Below are 21,516 nucleotides of genomic sequence, written 5' to 3'. Positions count from 1 at the left end.
TCTCCTTACCTAAGGTATCCAGCGAAGCGTGTCCCTTTCTCCCACTCCTCTTTTTCTTTCAGTCCCTCGGTTGTACTGTACGTTGTCATACAAGGACGGGAACAAGCACATGCACAGACAGTGAGGCACGGATAGGTTCACATTGCAATAATGCAGAAATGTTCCCTCTCTCCGCTCCCCTTCCAAGTCAGTGCAGGGAAAGGGTCGCTGCTGAAGACTGTACAAATTGATGCGTACGTTTGCCTCCTCCCCACCCCCTTCAGCCCTCTTTTTTTCTTTCTCCCCCTCTCTCCTCTGTCAAGACGGCTTGCACTTTTTTGCCGTCGGTACGCGTACGTTTTTGACGGAGGGGGCGAGCAAGGGAGGCACTGCGAGTCGCAGAGAAAGAGAGAGAAGGGGGCGTGATTTCCATATTCTTAAGGAAAGGGGGAAGAGGGAGGGAAAGAGAGGAAGAGGCGCAGGGAGAGGGCCTAAACTCACAAAATATGGTGGAGAAAGAGAGGAGGACCTTGCCCCGATATTTCCGAGGCTATTGTCAATCAGTTGAGCTGCCCCAAACTGTGATTGTGCGGGCTAGCACATATATATCCACCATGCCGCATCACCTACCCCATCTTACCATAAGGTCTATTGTTCCAACATCTTGGGAAGTGTCGCTTGTTGACGAAATGAAGCTTTTTGAAAAGACTGCGTATATTATGGCGTGGAAAGCTACTGCAACCCTAATTCATACGGGGTTTTACGCAGGAAACACTGTTCCCAAGTTGCGCCTTCATTTTGCATTCCACTGCTACAACTTTCACTACCTAGGCCTACTTGCATTAAACAACAGCGTTCAAAACGGCAAATTTCTTATGGAGAGAGAGATTCAAGGCGAGTTGCAGTCGTCCCCCTTCCCTTCTTCATACAGTTAAACCTAGGTGTCCAGTCAAGCGGTTCGCATAAACCACCTCCCTCTTTCTCTCTCCTGCAGTTTTTTTCAAACAGTCTCCTGTCCCGTCTCCTATTGTGCTGTAGCCATAGTAACCAGGCGAAGGACTACATGAGTGCGCTTGCGTTAACCAAGTCTGCTCCCCAAGTCAGACAGCAAGCACTCCATCTGCCGATGCCTTCAAATATAGCAGCGCGAGCGACTGGCAACATTCACATGATTGACTTTGTAACATTGTAGCTGCGCAGGTTGTCAAGCGCGTGCATTGTCACAAAAGGTACATACTCCAGCCCTCAGACCGCCGTCTCAACGGAACTTGTAATTTCGAGCCACCCATGGACCCGTCTTTGAAAAAAAAATGAAAATAAAATGGGGCCCGGCAATTACCACATTGAAATTACAGGATTTAATTAATAGGGTAGCCTAATAGATGAACACCACGCCTCCTGACTCCAGAGAGAGGGGGGGTTGAAAATGGCCGACTGCTCTTAACCATCCACTGAGTGCGTATTTTTTTTGCCATCACCTGTCCTGGCTTCGATGGACATGTCTAACCCCTGTGTCACTCGCCCATTCACTGTGTGACTTGTCATCGCCATGAGGTGGATTTGCTTTTTAAATATTCACAGATCTCATAAAGGACAGCTTTTGTCATTAATGTACAATGCCCCCAGGCAAACATATTTCTTGATTGGATTCCATCATATATAAATTAATGTTTTTCTATAATTAGATACCAGTAGGGCAGTAATGTGGTCTATATATCAGCTTTTTGCACAGTGCCCGTTGTGGGGTTGTGCTGAGAGTACTGTCCTTGTAGGTAATATACATGAACAGTAAAAGGCTTCTGTGATTTTTTTCTCCATTCAGAATGTTCCCCACAGACATTTATTCAATTTATATCCAGAAAACGGAGCTTATCTACCAATAACATCAGTGCAACAGTAAACTAGCATTCATAGAGACACTCACACGCAATCACAGAAGATCCACATCATTAACCACACAGTTGAGTTTTATGTGAGAGAATGAGTTAAAGAGACCACCGGATTTGGTTACAGTTCAGGGGAGCAATGGTTCTGTTGACTGATGATAGAGAAGAGAATGAGAAAGGAGAAGAGTCGAAGAAAAGGGTGGAGAGAAGACATGAGAAGAGATGAGAAGGGCACAGAAGAAAGGAGAAAAGAGAAGAAAGCAAGAGAAGGAAAAATGAGAGGAGGAGACAAGGGTTTACACAGAAAACCTAGAGGAGAGCAGAGCCACCCAAACAGGCATCATTGACACGGGAAGTGCTGATACGGTGCCTCACAGTACAGTTACTGCTGCACACTGTACGCCAGACCAGGGTTGGCTTGCTTCCAGGGTCAACTGTTATATGAGAAAGAGAGACTTTGTAAAGAGAGATGGAGAGAGGACGAGTCGAAGCAGAGGGAGAGAAAGAAATCCAGAGAGAAAAGAGAGGAAGAGAGAAAGAGCAGAGGAGAGAGGGAAAGTGGGGGCAGAGGAAATGAGAGACTGATTGAGAAAGAAAGAAAGAGAGAGAGAGGGAGAGACAAAGAGACTGCAAGCGGAACTGAAAGCAGTTCAAGCACAGTAACAGGTTTTTGAACACAAATGGATCATTATGTCTGGTATCAATAGGGCAGAATGGACGACACAAAACTGGAACAATAGTGTGCTGGAAACTTGACAGTGACACGTTGAAGCGTTTTCTATTTACGTGGCGGGTGAACTTTGAGAAGCTCTCTCTTCGCTTTGTCAGTGGTACACAATTAGGATGAGGACTATGTTATGCCATTAGGTGCCCTGTTATTAACTGGTTTGTGAGACATGGCTGTCAGTACGGGTGCAATCCAGATTTAGGGTGCTTTGTTTGTACGCCTGTTTGAGTGTTGTAGCATTGTAACATCGATGACAACCCCCTTCCCGATGACGCCGTCGGCCGCGGACGAGGGTGACATTCAGATGGCACTGGGATTCCGGAAGTTGTTTCCAGCGAAGCGCGCTTGGTCTCCCAGCTCCTCTTCGATCCTGTAAAAGGCCATTCAAAACATTACAATACACTTGGCTGGCGCTTTTCGCCAAAACGACTTACAGATATTTACGGGGTTTATTGGTTACAGTCCCTGGAGCAATGTGGGGTTAGGTGCCTTGCTCAAGGGCCCTTCAATAGCCTATTGGATGTAGGTGTAGGGAGGACTTGTAAGGGTGGGATTCAGACTTGCAACCCTCTAACCACAAGGGCATGGCTGCCCTTCATAACGACGGAGGACACAAGTGAGAGTGAGAAGGGGTTGAAAGAGTAGGGAACCTACGTCTCGAGGGTCATTTACGGCCCTGGAGGCCATCTTATCAGGGCCCCGATATCATTTTTTTTATGTTATGCTGTTTCACATATAACACATACGTACATAGTACAAGTATATTTGAAATACAGTTAATTTACATTTTCAGGGGACCAAGTGAAGGCGGGGTCTGTTCTAAAGGTGGCCACCGTCAATTTAGGCTTAAAGTGCAGGGGCAAATCCTGGTTTGTGTTGATAGTATGGCCCTTGGAGGACTTCATAAAATTTGAAGTGGCCCTCAAAAGAAAATGGTTCCCCACTCTTTAAAAAGGCAATGACAGAAATAAATGGAATACATGTTAAAAGAAGGCTATGTAACCTTTAGCCCTGCTAAATAGCCTAAGCTACAGCAGACGAGGACATCTATTTGTCACATGTAACGAGGTTACTATGGGAAAGCATCCTGCATAAAAATTGCTGTTTGTATGATGTCTGTGTAACTGAGGTGGGTCCTGCACTAGTTTGCCATTTGGGACTCGAACCCGTCACCTACCAGTCAACGCTCCAGTTTGGGCATGGGAGGCACAGCAAGATACTGCTGAGCTAAAGGTTCAGACCGATAGCTCAGCGCTACCGATAGGGTACCGATACCGGAGGGAGGTTTCCTAACATTCTACGCCGAACTCTGCTAGTTGGTATCCGTTACATACTGTATGTGCAGACTGTTGTTGTTGTGTGTAGGACTATGTGAAGCTGTGCACAGAGATACCAATAAGCTAGGGCAATGATTTTCAACCTATGGGCCGGGGCCCACTGGTGGGTCCTGAAGGTATTCCAAGTGGGCCTTGAAATCATTTTCTACAAATTATAATCATATTGTGGTGTGTGTTGCTATTGCTTTAGTTGAGTTTTATTCTTTATTGGGTCAGAAGTGGGCTCTGAACATTTGTGACATTTTCGAGTGGGCCCCACGTTGGAAAAGGTTGGGAACCCCTGAGCTAGGGATTGGGGTGAGTGCATAAACTTTGCAGTGTCAACGCGTTAAAACACAGCTTTTTACATTTGATGTGGCCAGAATGACATGTCTAAAGGGTTAGGCAACCCTGTGTTATGTCATAGTAGTGTAGTACTACTGTATGGTAGTTAACTTTTCAATGTCTATTACAGCGTTTCACCGGGTGGAACAGCGGGCATTATGGGGCTACTACAACACCTTGGAGTCTAATTTAACAGGCTGTGATGTAAAGATTTTTTTTTAATTTTATGTATGTATGACAGTACTGACCTCATGAGCTGGTTGTATTTGGCTAGACGTTCAGATCGACAAGGGGCCCCAGTCTTGATCTGTATATTAGGAGAATTAAGAAGGCAGGAGAGAGAGAGAGAGAGAGAGAGAGAGAGAGAGAGAGAGAGAGAGAGAGAGAGAGAGAGAGAGAGAGAGAGAGAGAACACTTGTTAACAGTGTAAAGTGCAACAGCAAAACAGCAGCCAATAAGAGGATTAGCAGGATGACTCAACCGGACTGACATGGCAACATCTGCAATACCAGGCCTGTAATGGCATTCCCTAATGAGGCCAGCAGTGGGCAGCAGAGGGTCCATCTTGGCCCATACATAGAAATGATACAAAATATCTCTCATTTGAACTACAAATGTGAAGCACACGCGCATGCACACAAAGACACACACACACACACACATGCGCGCACACACATGCACACACACACATACACACACACACACACACACACACACACACACACACACCTACACAAACGCACACACACACACCTACACAAACGCACACGCACACACCAGCACACACAAGGACACAGAAAGCATCGGTCTCATCGGTGTAACATGCACACATACAATTTTGCAGTGTTTAAGTACTCTGGGAACAAAAAAACTAGTATAGAAATAGTATATCAACTCTCTAGTGTTGAATTAACACTGTGAGATTTAATGTGTAAACTCTTGCCTATTCTCCTCAGGACATCATGCAGGGACAGTTTTTGCCAGACCTAGGGCAAAGTCATCTGAAAGGCAACCCCTCTTAATACATTCAATGCAATGAGAACCCAGCTCTGCCCCCCCCCCCCTTCTATGGGCCCAGGGCAATTGACCTGTTTATCCCACCCTGCCGACTCCCCTGCCCTCATGTACTCATTGGTGCAAGATGTACACAGTAAAGTGAAAGTGAAAGGCCAACTGGGAAACTCCAACTCCCATTGTCATTGTGACACAGCACTCCACAGCACACAAGTGCATACTGCATACAACAGAATCCTGTGCAAGGGAGCAGTGCGGCGGGACGGTACCATGTTCAGGGTACCTCAGTCATGGAGGAGGATGGGAGAGACCACTGGTTAATTACTCCCCCCACCAACCTGGCAGGTCGGGAGTCGAACCAGCAACCTTTGGGATAGAAGTCTGATGCCCTAACCGCTTACCTACTAACCAGGTCATTTCTGCAGTGTCAATTCAACTCTTAGATAGTACAAGGGACCAAATATACTCTAGAAGATGTTAAATGGACAAACAAGTGTTGATCTTTTTTTTTTTTTACGGTGTATGAGGTATAAACAGTAGCCTTTTCTCCTCAGGACACAGTTCATGTGCTATGCTGTCCTGAAGGCCTACCTGTCCGGTGCACAGTCCCACCACCAGGTCAGCTATGAAGGTGTCCTCCGTCTCCCCTGAGCGGTGGCTCACCATCACGCCCCAGCCGTTCTCCTGGGCCAGCTTACAGCTACAACACAAAGGGAAGAAATTAATACTGCTATACACACAGGCATCAATATATAAGTGTGTATGTACGCACACACACACACACACACATGCACGCACGCGCGCACACACACACGCACGCCCACACACGTCGCACACGCATGCATACACACGCACATGTAGGTCACTTCTTAACAATTAAGGATTAGCAGTTTCTTTTAGTTATTCAACTCCTGCCCTAAACCCTATAACCCTTACACTCTCCTTACACTCCCTCTGTAAACCCAGCGTGTCGGGTACATAGTGTCCGTATCCCCATATCTGGGCCTGCTCAGTGTCTCAACCAGCCAGGCAAAATATTGATTTGTCTGAATTATTCAGCTATGACCAACTTACTAGCTTGCTACTACATCACAGCTCAAGCTGCATACTGAAAATGAAACTAAGGGAGGCAGGCAGGCATACCACTGAACAGGAGTACGTAGCGGCAGTATATAAAAGGCCTCGTTATCAAACAGTTGTCAGGAAAAACGGAAGACAAGACGTTTCATCATGCAGAGCCGCGTAGTGTTCCAGAACACGATTGATGTTCTATTCTAGCGATTGCAACAGCTACTGTGGTATTCTGGACGCATAAGAAGATTCAGCGGCTATTTGCAGATCATCAAAACAGTTTGGAGACAAGATACATGCTACAAATTGTGTTATCAATAGAGACAACGAATATTGGGCCCAATTATAAGCTGTTTGCCAGACCAGATAAGAAGTGAAAGGCAAGTTAAAACTCAGCGGAAACTCAGCGGATTAACTGGTGTAACAACTATATAATATCATGCAGTAGTGTTGAACTCACACCAGGAATTCACTTCCGTTTTGTCACTGCATATTCTAAAACGGATGCCTAAAGTCTACTCTGTAAGACATGCAACAGTCACTGATAGTGAAGGCACATGTGATTCGCATTGTCAGCTGTGCCCGTACCGGAACAAATGAGAAGAGGTGGTGACAAACCAAAGGACAAAATGTCTGTAAATTTATGTAAAACGAATAAACACATGTACAAATATTGTCAGGACACCAGTATAAACACAAAAGTGATGTATAAAGTACTGGACTGGAGGAATGGAGTAGAAATGAACCTACCACGTAAAAAAACGACTTGAGAAGAACAAGAAGTGCTCTTCCAATGCCATACTCAAGTGAAAGGACTGAAGTATTCAAAATGTCTTGTACTTAAGTATCGCAAGTAGACAAATACAGCACAGGTGATAAATCCTTAAGTAGTTCTACTTCGTTACTATACAACTCTGACAGAGACACGCAGGGCCACTGATAGCTTTCGCTGGGCCCAGGACAACGTAATCTGAAAGGGCCCCCTATTACCCAATACATACAATGTATTGGGGGCACAATTCTGGGCCCCCTATCTCCCTGGGCCCGGGACAACACACCCCTTTGTCCCCTTCTACCGGTTGGCCTGGAGACACTTACGCCTTGATGGCCTCCGTGACCGAGCCGATCTGGTTGACCTTGAGCAGGAGGCAGTTGCAGGCGCGCTCCTCGATGGCACGCTGTATCCGCTTGGGATTGGTCACCGTCAGGTCATCCCCCACTATCTGGATGCCCACTGCGGCCGTAAGCTGAGACCACGCCGGCCAGTCATCCTGGTCAAAGGGGTCCTCAATGGACACCACTGAGAGAGGAGAGAAGAGAAGAGAAGAGAGAGACACAGAGGAGATTTTAGGAGATAAATTGAACGAGATACAGCTAGCAAGACAGAAACAGAAGGAAACAAATGTTAGCCTGTACCAGTTCGCTACAGGTACGGGTACAGTGCAAAAGTCTGGAGGCGATGAAGATCTGAGGAGGGTAGAGGGTCAAAACGTTGCCTTGTTTCTTTGAAACAAAATCTTTTTTTGGAGCAAAACAGTGTGCAGGCTACCACTTCCAAAATGCCTATCTAATCACCGACATTTGATAAAGTCTTGGGAAAGAATGTAAAGTGTGTCAGTGGCAAAGCAAAGGCATTCATTTAATTCAGGCTGATTTGTATAGGGGCAATGTAGGACATGGGGATACTTGACTCGGATCCAAGCAACATCTATAGCCCTTTTTTTTTAAACCTTACAGAGGAAAGGAAAGACTGCAGACAGACACAACAATGACCCCGAACAGGCACAATATGGAGGCTTTTCAGTGATATTACAATACACCCAGTGTGAAAGATGAGAAAGCTTGTCGTGAGAAATCATCAAAAAAGCTGCGTCTCTGGTCTGGGCCTCAGCCAACAGCTGCACTCAACAGCCGGTTTCCTATTGTAGTGGTGAGGGGCGGGTCTTGCAGATATTGAGTGACGTATTAGCAAATCACAGAGTGAGATTCGGGACTCACTAATTCGACGCCCTTTCGGTACTTACCGCTTATGTCATACGACCCTAACCCTAAACCTAACCCTAACCCTAAACGTAACCCTAACCCTAACCCTAACCTTAAATCGCTTGTTTGAAATGTTTGATTACCATGTGACGTACCACGTAAGTACCGAGAGGGCGTCAAACTAGTGGGTCCCGTGAGATTCAGGGTGAGGCACAGCGATAGACAGCCTAGACATGCTGGATGCATACTGTGGGCATACTGGATGCATACTACGGGGCAAAGGGGTCAGCTGTCCCGGGCCCAGAGCGAAGGGGGCCCCAGAATTTGGTTGGTGGGGGTTCATTCAGATGACTTTGTCCCGGGCCCAGCCAAAGCTGTCAGCAGCTCTCACTGTACATGTAGAAATACTGTATCTGCATGTATGTTTATGACCAGCCTGATCAATGCAGCAGTGATTGGGCGGAGCTTGCTTATAGTGATTGGCGTATTAGCAAATCACAGGGTGAGATGCAGCCTGTGGCACAATAAAACAGTCAAAAATAGTTTTTGTCTGACCCAAATTACCTGTGACATTTGACCCTTTCGCCCATTTGGCCCTTTGTCTCTTGTGCCAAAATAATTGCCTAGACCTGCTGTAGGCCTATGTACAGTATATGACCAGCCTTATCCTTGCTGCATTGACTGGGTGGGGCTTGCTTATACTGATTGGAGTATTAACGAATCACAGGGGAGATGCAGCAGGCTGACGCATCAGGATGGGACATATGCCTGTTCCTTCCTGCTCAGTGATTGGTGGAGGAGCCAGGTTGATGTTGCTGTTGATTAGATAATTAGCGATTCACATGGTGAGGATGCATGGGCAGACATACAATACAGTATACAGTATGTAGAAATACTATACTATACTGCAGGGGTTCCCAACCTTTTTCAACTTGGGGCCCACTCGAAATTGTGAAAAATGTTTGGGGCCCACCTCTGACCCAATTAAGAATAAAACTCAAATAAATCAACAGCAACACACACCAAAATATGATTATTATTTTTGGAAAACAGTTTCAAGGCCCACTTGGAATACCTTCAGGGCCCACCAGTGGGCCCCAGCCCATAGGTTGAAAACCACTGCTATACTGTATGTAGAAATATGTACATATACTGCAGTATACTATGTATAGTAAAAATGTGTATACTGTAGACCAATGGTATACCCCATTTTTGAACAAGTGCCCCCTTCACCTCATTATAAACCTCCAAACGCCCCCTTGATCTCATCATAATTCTGCCACCGCCCCCTTTTGCATTAAAAAATATAATAGACTGATGCCCCTCAATTGCAACTGAGCACCCCCCTCTCAGCTTTATGCTTCTGAACACCCCCCTACTGCTGCTACCTAATGCCCGCCGGGGGGCTTTATAGCCCCCATTGAGAAACACCACTGTAGACCTATGTATTGTATATGACCAGTCCATTATCATTGGACCAGCCTTATCCTTGTAGCAGTGATTGGGCAGGGCCTTGCTTATACTGATTGGAGTATTAACGAGTCACTTGGGAGATGGCACCAGTATGGAACATCAGCCTGTTCCCTCCTGTGCAACCATTGGTGGAGCCAGATTGATGTTGATATTGATTAGAGGATTAGCGAATCACATGGTGAAGATGCAGGGTGGGAAACACATGGGTATCAGCAGGGACCTGATGGAACCTCAATTACCGTTAGATGGAAGAAACATGCCTCTAGCACCCCTCGAACATGGCCGACCTTTGGCATTCCCATGGTGTCACTGGCTCCACATGAAGTGAAGTGAAGAGAAGGATAGACTCCCTTCAAGCCTTCCTCACCTCAAGGCACTCATCCAGAACTTAAAAAAGGGGACTTTAATTATTTGCTAGACTGCCCGTCTGATAAGGTGAGGGCTGGCTAACACAGAGCTGCCTGTTGAGGCGAGCTGAGCTGATCAAAATGGGGTCTGGTTTAAAGGGGTTGGGAGGTTTCTTATTTTTCATGTTAAGCGTTGTCTTGCTTTAAGACAAGTTAAAAGAGGGAGCATGTGCTACACGGATCCATTGACTTTCACTAGCTTAGCGACATACTCCCTCTTTTAACTTGTCTTAAAGCAAGACAACGCTTAACATGAAAAATAAGACACTTTACCACCTTAATAAACCCCAGCCACGATTTTAACTGTATTAATCCCCAAAATAGTGGCATATCCCTTTAAGGACAGATGCAGAGAGGAGAGAGACTGCTGCTCACAGGACAGTCAGTGCAGCAGGGGGATGAAATGAAATGTGGAGATGGCCAACAGAAAGTACAAGGTAGGTTAGGATGTGCCAAACATTGTAAATAATATGTATAATATTCATGATAACGTAACCCCTAATAGTACCAATAATATACTAAGGCTTACTAATGCTGCTGCTGCTGCTGCTGCTGCTGATGATGATGATGATGATGATGATGATGATCACCCTTTTCATGGTCATGGATGGTGACAATGATGATGATGATGATGATGATGATGATGGTGATGATGATGATGCTGAAGATGATGGTGGTGGTGGTGGTGGTGATGATGATGATGATGATGATGATGATGATGATGATGATGATGATGTCATCCTCCAAAAGCACCAATTGTGCCAAATGTTCGTGTAAAAAGATGACCAGTGATCATGTTGATTTTTGTTCATGTGAAATCATTGATGTGTACCACCACACCTGGGTAGTTGTTGATGAAGCCTTGGTATATCTGCGAGAGCTCGTCTGCGCTGATGTGACGGTCTGTGTTGGGGGCGGACTTGAAGTCCAGGTCGTATTTGCCCTCGCAGTAGAACTCCGACGCCGCCACGTCCATTCCGATCACCACCTTATCCGTGAAGCCGGCCTGCGCTATGGCTGTCTTCAGCAGCTCCAGAGCTGAGAAGATATTGGTAGATGAAGGCGGAAATAGGAAAAAATATGAAGAGACGCCTCGTGCACAGTCCTTATAATGCAGGTGTAATAGAGTAGGTAAATACGTATGTCAGAAGGCGGAAAAATCAAGAGCCCTATATGGACATCGGAGTCATCAGAGTACAGTGCTTGATTGTTCAGCCATGTAACACAAAATAAGCTTTGTATAAATACAACACAATACAAATGCAAAGCTTTTCATTGTCAGTATACAAGGTATAATGAGATTTTAAGCCTCCTTACGCGGCGCACAGAGTCCTTGATAGATGAACACTGAGGGTAAGCATGCCATTACTGTCTAAATGGTATGAAACTGCTATGCAGGCTCTCTTGAATAACATTATTATTCATTCAAAAAATGTGCATAAAATATTAGGCCTCTATGTGCTACTGGATAGGATATATATATACCGTATATATATATACAGTATATATTGAATATGTATTGTATATGTAATAAAAATATCTTTTGCATATTCTACTATATGTCCCCTGCTATGTACTGTACCTATACTGTATATCTCTTACCCTCACTGTTCTCCAGTATGTTGGGGGCAAAGCCCCCTTCATCTCCGACATTGATGGCGTCCTGGCCGTACTTCTCCCGTATGACCACTTTGAGGGTGTGGTACAGCTCGGTGCCGATGCGCAGCGCCTCACGAAATGACTCCGCCCCAACGGGAAGCACCATGAACTCCTGCATGGCCAACTTGTTCCCGGCATGGGAGCCTCCATTTATTACATTGAAGGCCTGAAAGACAGAAAGAAAGAAAGAAAGAAAGAAAAAAAGAAAGAAAGAAAGAAAGAAAGAAAGAAAGAAAGAAAGAAAGAAAGAATGAGCGAAAAAAAGAAAACACAATATCACAATATATTATTAGAAAAGATGAGTGACAGCAAACCCTGGACTATGTTTGCCAATGCTGTCATTCTGTGATGTGATCAGTGTCAAGATTATTAGCTTGAAGTGGAGTTTAAGTAAAGATCAGCATTTTAAATGTTATTCTGGAGTGGTGCATTAGCTTACAGGAACAGGCAGAACCAGGTCTGTGTTTCCTGCCAGGTCAGCAATGTGGCGGTACAGGGGGACACTTTTTTCTGCTGCACCAGCTTTGCATATGGCCAAAGAAACTCCCAGAATGGCATTGGCTCCAAACTTAGCTGCGGGAAAATAAATCAGAGGAAGAGATTGTACACTTGCTGTTAAGAGCCTAATAGACAATATAATAGTGTTTAAAGGTGGACTGGGCAGGATGGTGGTCAGAGTAGGTATTGCAACTAGCTGCCTGCTCATTAAAACTCTGCTATCTACTGCCAAATTTGATCATTTTATGAATAAATGATGAACTAATATTTACTAGTATGACCAAAGTACAGTACGTATTGCAGCTAAAATGTCTCTTTCTGGAAATTCAAAATGGCGGACAATGGGTAAGATCCCTCTTTTCATGTATGAAAAGTGAATTTGATGATGATGGTAAGGGGTAACATTTGTGAATGGGCAGCATGAATTCTGGAAACGTACTAGGCCTACTAAAAATAATACACAGTGCACCTTTAAGTTTCCAAGACAACAAAGTGTACAGTATTCGTCTGTTAGCACATGTAGTGCAATACACTAGATACCGATTCTGGATGATGGATTAAAGATTAGGCATTATTTAATGATACTTTGTCGACATAGTTCTATTCAAGATATTTTGTTACAAAAAGAAAGTGCATTATGTCTTCAGGGCATCATCTTTCACCACTCACATTTATTATCAGTGCCATCCATCTCGATCATCATGTTATCCAGTTTCACCTGCTCCTCCACGCTGATTCCCTGTGAGAAACAGTACTCTAATGTAACTATCCGCAGAAAGCACTTCAACAGTCCAGATGAGAACTAGAATCTATTTCTAACCCTTGAGATATGACCAGTGTTCACGCTAGAATTCTTACTGGCCGGACAAGTGGCCGGCTGTATTGCAGAATACCGGACATTTTAAATATCTAACGGACCTTTTTCCACATATAGCCAAACACACACTCCCTAATGGGTCAAAGTGTAGTAAATTGGTCTTTTCTGCCAGCAAAACTTAAATTTCACTAACATTGGCCAGTTGTCTGGTGTTAATTTAGAGCCCTGCTTGTGCGCACGGGCCGGGGAGTAAACGCGCGCTTTCTTTCACACACTCGAGAGCTCGAACTGAAAGAGAGAAAAAAACAGCCAGCCAACGTGCTGTGCGCAGATCCCTAAATTATCAACTCAAACAGTGTGTTTTATCAGCAAAACTGGGACTTCTCGCGAGTCCATCGTTCTCTGGAATGTTTAACTTCACCCTCTGTAGCCTACTTGGAGATCCACCACCATTTTTCAGCAGAGGTAAAAGTGAAAGTGAATCGATGCGGCGATGCTGCGCATGCCATTGAGTCCCCAACCGTTAGGCTGGACTTCGCAACTGGGCATGAAACGGTTTTGCAAATACAAAACCCTTTATTGTGTTCACTGATATATTGGTAAAAATAGCCTACAAAAAACCAGAATCGTTCCTCGACAGCACAGCAGCTAGTGTGAGTCAATGGATTATAAGCATAACGTAATTGGGGACAACGACGGTGGGGACGAGAGCGCAAGCAATATTGCGTGCTGTTTATGACAAGTTCAGCTTTGTTCAGTTTCATATTAGGCATACTGGTGTTTTGTAACTTTAAGTAGGCCTATTTAAAATGGGCTAATATTATTTACTGACTAATTGCTGTCATTTTTGTCGGACATGTTGTCCGGGAACATTTTATTTTGCCGGTCATTCATTCATGCAAACGGCCAATGTCCGGCCACAGCCGGCTAACGTGAACCCTGGATATGACAATGCTCATCTGGAGCACTGATAGCTGAACAAGGGAATTTCATGTTCACCAGCACACTCATCTGACATTGCAGTCCACTTGAGCTTGTCTGTAATTCAATAGTAATATAAGAGAAATCTGCAATATTTTACACAAGAAAACACTCATCTGATAAACAGTCCACTTGAAGTAGTCCATAATTCCGTATGAAAAAAGTCCCGATATTTTACACTTAAGGAAACCCTCGTCTGGAAAACAATACACTTCATCTACTCCATAATTCAATAGTGTATTCAAGTGAGGTCTCGTTAGCAACTCCATTGTATCGACATACGAGTGTACGCTTATTGAACTTACAGACTCGATCAGGGCTGGCGCTATGGTGTCATTGATGTGGCCGACAGCCTTGAGCACTCCTGAGGAGGAGAACAGAAGAGGGGGACAAGGAAGGGAGGGAGGGAAGGAGGGAAGGAAGAACTTGAAGAATTGATCCAGACAGTGGCAGACACTAAACTGGATCTGGTGGTGGAGTTCGATCAAAACTAGACCGGGCTAACTCCTGTCTGGATGTAAAATTTAAGATTGAATTGAGGAAGAGCTTGGGCTACTATTACTATTTAATATTGAATAATTATTGCTACCTACTGTATGTATTATTAGACAGTCAAATAAGGGCCATCTGAGTGGATGTGTCTGATTGACAGGTGGTTTGGCCCAGGCCCTCCCCAGCAGGGGCGGTTCTAGACCGAAATTACCAGGGGGGCCGAGGTGGGGCCATCATTTTTTCAGAGGGGCACATAAATTGGCAAAAAGAGATGCATTTTTAATGTTATGAATATATAATATGCGAAAATGTATATCATGATGCTGTCATTTTTTGCTCAGCACAGGGGCGCCACAACAAGGGCCAGGGAAGAAATCTACAGGGGTCCTGGCCCGCCCTGGCCCCTGTCTATAAACGCCCATGCTCCCCAGATCAGCTAAAAAGAAAGAGTTGGAATGAAACCTCTAGCTGAGAGGTAGGCCTACTAGTATATTGGGTATATTTCCAAAGCACCATTTGTCGTTGCAGTATTACACAGTTTGTTAATTATAAATCACTATACTTTAGGCGAGTACATCTATGCAAAAAAAAGACCTTACCCCAAAAAAATTGATACAAAAGGTTTTTCAACTGATTTTGTTACCTCTAAGTGTCCTTAATAACATACTAAAAATCTAGGAAAATCTGACTTCAGGAAAGGTGTCATTTTCAAGATCGAAGTTTTTAAAAATAAAGGTTACTACATGATAATTACATTGGCATGAACTAACATGTTTTCAGGATCTGTTTGTTTGGAGTGCTGTTTGGGTGGATAAAGACACTACTGCTATGACAATATCCATGTACTGTTTGTCAGGGCACATCATCAGTGATGAATCATGGTGTCACTAGGTATTTTGGGTCTTTCAGCAGCTGAACTGAATAGACAGGAGCCACTACATGTGTAAGTAGAGGGCAAGGTGAAACGGTTGGTACTGGAGACAGACAATGTCCTGAAAGGACATAGGGCTCTAGCATAGCTTTCGGGTAAGCCAGAGTAGGGCCTGTTGTAGCTTCATAGGCAAGGGTCAGGGCCTTATATTCAATTAGGGCATGAAAAAGAGGACATGACTGGGAAACTGAGGCTATGTGGTCAGAGAATGATAGATGGTCATCAACAAAGATACCTAGATTTCTTGTGGCCTTATTTGAGGCAACAGTAGCAGAATCCATATTGAGCTCGATATCATGGCAACCTAAATCTTTGGCTGGGATCACCAGCAGTGCATTTGGGCGAGGCTCAACTGAAGGTTGCATTCCTTCATACTTGTGGATAGTTCAGAGGCAAGCGGAAATGTGTGTGACCGTGGAGTCATCTGGCACAAAGTAACTGTGCTTCATCGGTGTAACAGTAGTATGAGAAGCTGTGAGAACAGATAACATGGCCCAGTGATGTGGTGTACATGGCAAATATGAGTCCCAGCACCAGGCATTAGGACACCTCTGTGGAGAGGCTATGATTTGAGGACAGCTGACCTTGCCCTTGATACATGCTAAGAATGATTCCACCAGACTCAAAGAATGTCTGGAAGAACTTGAGACACATAAAACGCAATTGTTTATCTAAGAGAGATGTTAAATAATCATGTTTTGAAAAAAAAATGCTAGCTGGTGTGTCTGCACAAAGATTTTTAGATTTACTACAAAACAAAAAGAGATGTCCATAATCTCTTCTGAAGATATCTTCTGGCTTACTAGAAACAAAATAAAAGAGTAATTTTGAGCTTGGCTTTTTCAGATTTTGAGGTTTTGCATTTTGAAATTTAATGCATATTTAATTAGATATAGTCCAATTACCATATTAAAACATAACATTTCAGAAAACTTGCAATACATTTTTTTCTCACAAATATGTGAGTAATCACCGGATTAAGTTTCATGGTGATATCGGCAAGCTACATTTTTTGGCCTATTCACCTGGAGTGTCTCTTGACCCTTATAATAAGCCTATGGCAGCCATGTTGAAAAAAACTCATTTCCCAAAGTCAGATTTTACTAGATTTTTAGTATGTCATTTAGCAGGTCCAATAGTAATAGAATCCATAAAAAAACCTTTTGTATCAATTTTTTTGGGGTTAAACCCTAAATGTACTCGCCTACTTTGTCATCACAGACATATAAATCTATATACTATCAACCATATACTAGGTAAATATGTCTGTATCCCCCACAAACGGCTATTTCTTTCCGGCTATTTCTTTGCGGCTATTTCTTTGCCCGCGCGCCGGTGAACCCATGCGCTCATTGCTGAAAAGACCCTTAAGTAACAGACTTGGTCATTACAATGTTGGTGACAGTAAGATAGACTCAGTAAGGTTACAGCATAGACTCTGTGCAAAGGGGGGAAGGGATTGTCGGCTCTTGAATGGTTGCTACTCTCAAGAACACGTTGTTCTGGTCTAGTCAGGATAGCTACTCACACTGGGGCTGTTCCAGTCCAGATCTGGTGCCAGATCCATGCATTGGATCTGAGCCTGGTCCTCACCTAACCAGATCAGGGCTGGAAGCATTTCCAGGGTCAGACGCTATCAGACGCCTCGCAAACTTTGCCCCCCTGCCTGACCTTTGCCCTTGAAGCGGCTCTTGTCTCCATCTCTGAGCTCCAGGGCCTCGTAGATCCCCGTAGAGGCACCGCTTGGCACGGCTGCCCTGAAGATACCTGCAAAACACACACAGGTCAGTGTGTGTGTGTGTGTGTGTGTGTGTGTGTGTGTGTGTGTGTGTGTGTGTGTGTGTGTGTGTGTGTGTGTGTGTCCATGAGCATGTAACATGTCAATGTGAGCGTCCATGCCAGTGTGTGTGTACATGTGTGTGTGTGTGTGTGTGTGTGTGTGTGTGTGTGTGTGTGTGTGTGTGTGTGTGTGTGTGTGTGTGTGTGTGTGTTTGTGTACTGCACGTGTGTGCGTGTGCATATGTGTGTGTGTCCATATAACGTGAATGCGAGCGTCCATGCCAGTGTGTGTGCATGTGTACACATGTGTGTTTGTGGTAGGCATAATAATAAATCTGTTTTATATGTTAGCGATTTTCATGGTACTCAAATCATGTGTATGTATGCACACAAAAACAGGCAGGCATGAATCACCACTACGTTTATCTTTTGTGCCCCATGAAATAATTGTCTTTCCACCCCAGTTCATCACTGAATACTTGCTAATGAGTTTGTCAGAGAGTCCCACCAATCAGCCAATGAGGCCTATCTCCCTTCATCCACTGCCAGGGGGAAGCAATAGAAGTCAGCATGCATCATATGGTGAGATGGAACTCAATTAGTTTCAGAGCATGAACTTCATTTATGATATTTATCTGACTTTTATATTGACAGGGTGATTGTTGATTAGGCCTAGATATATAGTACAAATATGGCCTTTGTGTGGTATGTGTGTGTGACAGTGTGTGTGTGTGTGTGTGTGTGTGTGTGTGTGTGTGTGTGTGTGTGTGTGTGTGTGTGTGTGTGTGTGTGTGCGTTTTTGTGTGTGTTTGTATTGTGTGTGCATATGCATGTTTGTGTATTTGTGTATTTGTGTGTGTGTATGCATGTGTGCCTGTATGCGTGTGTGTGTGTGTGTGTGTGTGTGTGTGTGTGTGTGTGTGTGTGTGTGTGTGTGTGTGTGTGTGTGTGTGTGTGTGTGTGTGTGTGTGGAGATCTGGCAGTACCTTTCTCAGTTTGTAGGTCCACTTCCACAGTTGGGTTTCCCCTGGAGTCGAGGATCTCCCTCGCTACAATGCTCACTATGGACATTCTGCAGATGGTGCATAGACAGACAAATGTGCACACACGCACGCACACAAACATGCACAAACATACAAATATACACACACACGCGTGCACATACGTGCGCACTCACACACACAAACACACGTTGTATTTGCAGTTCAGAAATTCATTTGTGATTCAAAAAGAAATGCACCATAAACCCATTCATTCATTCATTCACACACAGAATGTGCCATTCTGTGCCATTATTTCCAGAATTCATGCTTCCCATTCACAAATGCTACCTTTTTCATGAATGTTTAAAACCACCATCAAAGTATTCATTATGACAGGGAAAATTGCACTTTTCATACATGAAAAGCGGGATCTTCTCCATGTCCGCCATTTTGAATTTCCAGAAATAGGCATTTTTAGCTGCAAAACTGGCTGTACTTTGGTCATACTAATGAATATTAGTTTAATATTTAGTACATATTCATGAAAAGATCACATTTGGCAATAGGCAGCACAGTTTCATTGAGCAGCATGCAATACCTTCTCTGGCCACCATCCTACACAGTGCACCTTTAAATCTGATGAGCCAAAACCATAGCAACGGAGAGAGAAAAGGAGCTTGGACATAAAACGTCCTGAAAAGACACCGAACGACCTCTAAAGAGAGATGGACAGAGAAGAGGAGAAGAGAAGAGGAGAGGCTGGAATCAGTGCCGATCATGCCAGTGACAGATGCATGGACCTGATTTGATTCAAACACAGCTTGACACATGCACTCCTACAGGGCTCAGACCAAAATACACACACGCACTCATGCAAGCACCCATGCACGCATGGGCGTAAGAACGCACACACAAGCGTGCGCACAGGCGTACACACACGCGCGCGCACACAAACACATACACACTGACACCCACATGCATGCAGGCACACAAGCACACACACTCACGCACGCACGCCCGCACGCCCGCACGCACGCTTACATGCACACACACTTGGCAGAAAAGCAAACGCATGCGTACATTTAACTAACTAACAGAACATTTCACAAAATGACAGAATAACACATGCTACACGACAGCCATGCTAGCATTCACTGGTGAAATGGTCCTTCACATCACATGCATAAACAGACAACAGATAACGAAAGCTGAATCTTATTCCACCTGTGCCATGCACCATATGACACTCAGAGTGTCGTGAAGCAAAGGGCTACGGGAGACAGGCAGCGAAAAGGATGGAGAGGGAGAGAGAGAGGGAGAGAGAGAGAGAGAGAGAGTGAGAGTGATGAAGAGTGAGACGGGAAGGAAGCGGAGAGAGATGTTTCTTTTTCTCATTACCTGTGTCTGTCTGTGTGCGTAGCCTCCTTGGAAAAAGCAGGAGCAATGCAAGAATGAATGAGGGAGTGCAAGAGAGCGTGCGAGTGAGTGTGTGTGTGTGTGTGTGTGAGAGAGAGAGAAAGATAGAGAGAGAGAGGGAGGGCGAGAAGGATAGAGGGAGGGAGGCTGGCACACAGGAGGGAGGCAGGGAGGAGGGTTACATACAGTGACAGACTGAGGAGGGGGAGGGGGCAGGAACACATGAGTCATCGGAGGATGGAGAGAGAGAGAGAGAGAGAGAGAGAGAGAGAGAGTGAGAGTTTGGGTAAAGGACACCAGCATGATGGTGAGGGGCAATGCAAATTTAATTTTAACACGCACACACGCGCACACACACAGGCACACGCACACACACACACGCACACGCACACACACACACACTAAGCAAAGCTGCGCTGTGAGATGTCAGTGAGCATCACATGCTGAGCACTGATGTGAGGTGACGTGTGAAAACGGCCCTCCTCTCCTCAGGTCCACACACCAATGCTCTGTTGTCCTCTCCTCCTCTCTTCTTCTCCTCCTCCTCTTCTCCCCTCTCCGCATATTCACACACCAATGCTCTGTTGTCTTCTCCTCCTCCTCTTCTCTCCTCTCCTCATATCCACACACCAATGCTCTGTTGTCCTCTCCTCCTCTCTTCATCTCCTCCTCCTCTTCTCTCCTCTCCTCATATCCACACACCAATGCTCTGTTGTCCTCTCCTCTCCTCCTCTCTACTTCTCTCCTCTCCTCATATCCACACACCAATGTTCTGCTCCCTTCTCCTCCTCTCTTCCTCTCCTCCGCCTCTCCTCTCCTCCTATCCACACACCAATGCTCTGGTGTCTTCTCTTCTTCTCCTCCTCTCTCCTCTCCTCAGGTCCTCATACCAATGCTTTGCTCCTCCTCTCCTCTCCTCTCCTCTCCTCTCCTCCCTGCCCCTCTCCTGTACTCTCCTCATGACATCTCTCCTCTTCTCCTTCTCCTCCTCTCCTTTCCTCTTCTCTCCACCCCTCGACTTCTCTTCTCTCCACCTTTCCATTTCCTTTCCTCTCCTACCCCTCTGCTCTCCTCATGACTTCTCTGCTCCCCTCATGACTCCTCTACTCTACTCTACCTCTTCTCCTGTCCACCTTTCCATCTCCTCTCCTTGCCCCCACCCCCCACCCCCACCCCTCTCTCCCTGCTGCTCATGCCCAGTCATGGCAGCACAGCTCAGCACATAGCCCAAGCGCTGCGCTGCTCTGCGCTGTGCACTGGACTGCAACATCTGTGCCTATAATTGGCAAACAAGGCAACTTTGCATAAATTAATATGCATGGTTTAGCAACAGCGGCACGCGACTGACAGCCAGACTCCTGTCTGTAGGGCTGTCATCCCCCCGCGCCACACAGTGATGTCAGTTAGCTAATTAGGCAGAGTCGTAAACACAGAGAGAGGTGAGGGCCCAGCCCCGGCGGATCGCGTGCCTGCCCGGCAGCCTGTGTGGACTGCTGTCAAACAATCAAGGGAGCAGCACCAAAATACACCCCCAACACACACACAAACAGATACGCATGCATGCACACGCACGCACGCACGCACGCACACACGCACACACACACACACACACACACACACGTGTGGCTGTATGGCACAATGGCAACACGCACGCACGCACGCACACACACACACAGGGCACAACAGGTTTGTATTCAGCAGGTCCAGCATTCTCAGATGCTTGTAATCATTTCATGAACATGGTTGTCAGACTGCACAG

General features: G+C 45.3%; 2 protein-coding genes across 2 annotated transcripts in view; both read right to left on the bottom strand.

Annotated features, from left to right (window-relative positions):
• The window catches only part of atn1 (atrophin 1), a 25,582-nt gene extending 24,980 nt beyond the window's left edge, over positions 1–602 (bottom strand). The window contains exon 1 of the mRNA XM_063199134.1: positions 10–602. The gene's annotated coding sequence lies outside the window, so the exon portion shown is untranslated. The remainder of the gene's footprint in view (positions 1–9) is intronic.
• A 1,216-nt stretch (positions 603–1,818) lies between these two features.
• LOC134448473 (gamma-enolase-like) lies at positions 1,819–19,815 on the bottom strand. Its single transcript, XM_063198143.1, has 12 exons — positions 19,740–19,815; positions 18,345–18,430; positions 17,251–17,346; positions 14,462–14,520; positions 13,028–13,097; positions 12,300–12,433; positions 11,804–12,026; positions 11,042–11,239; positions 7,437–7,638; positions 5,859–5,967; positions 4,502–4,560; positions 1,819–2,962 (listed from the first exon to the last, which is right to left on the bottom strand). The coding sequence occupies exons 2-12, from the start codon at positions 18,427–18,429 to the stop codon at positions 2,893–2,895; spliced, it is 1,305 nt and encodes a 434-aa protein (XP_063054213.1). The 5' UTR covers position 18,430; positions 19,740–19,815; the 3' UTR covers positions 1,819–2,892.
• Positions 19,816–21,516: the final 1,701 nt, after the last annotated feature.

This window comes from Engraulis encrasicolus, chromosome 5 (genome assembly GCF_034702125.1).
Source record: "Engraulis encrasicolus isolate BLACKSEA-1 chromosome 5, IST_EnEncr_1.0, whole genome shotgun sequence".
Taxonomy (NCBI): domain Eukaryota; kingdom Metazoa; phylum Chordata; class Actinopteri; order Clupeiformes; family Engraulidae; genus Engraulis; species Engraulis encrasicolus.
The sequence above is the reverse complement of the archived record's forward strand: the minus strand, read 5'-3'. Positions and strand labels throughout refer to the sequence as shown.

Bases quoted from the DNA above. Each gene is read 5' to 3' on its own strand.
- LOC134448473 (XM_063198143.1), bottom strand. From the start codon at position 18,429: ATGTCCATAGTGAGCATTGTAGCGAGGGAGATCCTCGACTCCAGGGGA. The intron at 5,968-7,436 runs GTAAGTGTCTCC...TTTGTGTTGTAG, and splicing joins GTCACGGAGGCCATCAAGGC to CTGTAAGCTGGCCCAGGAGA. The intron at 2,963-4,501 runs GTCAGTACTGTC...GGCCTTTTACAG, and splicing joins AAATACAACCAGCTCATGAG to GATCGAAGAGGAGCTGGGAG.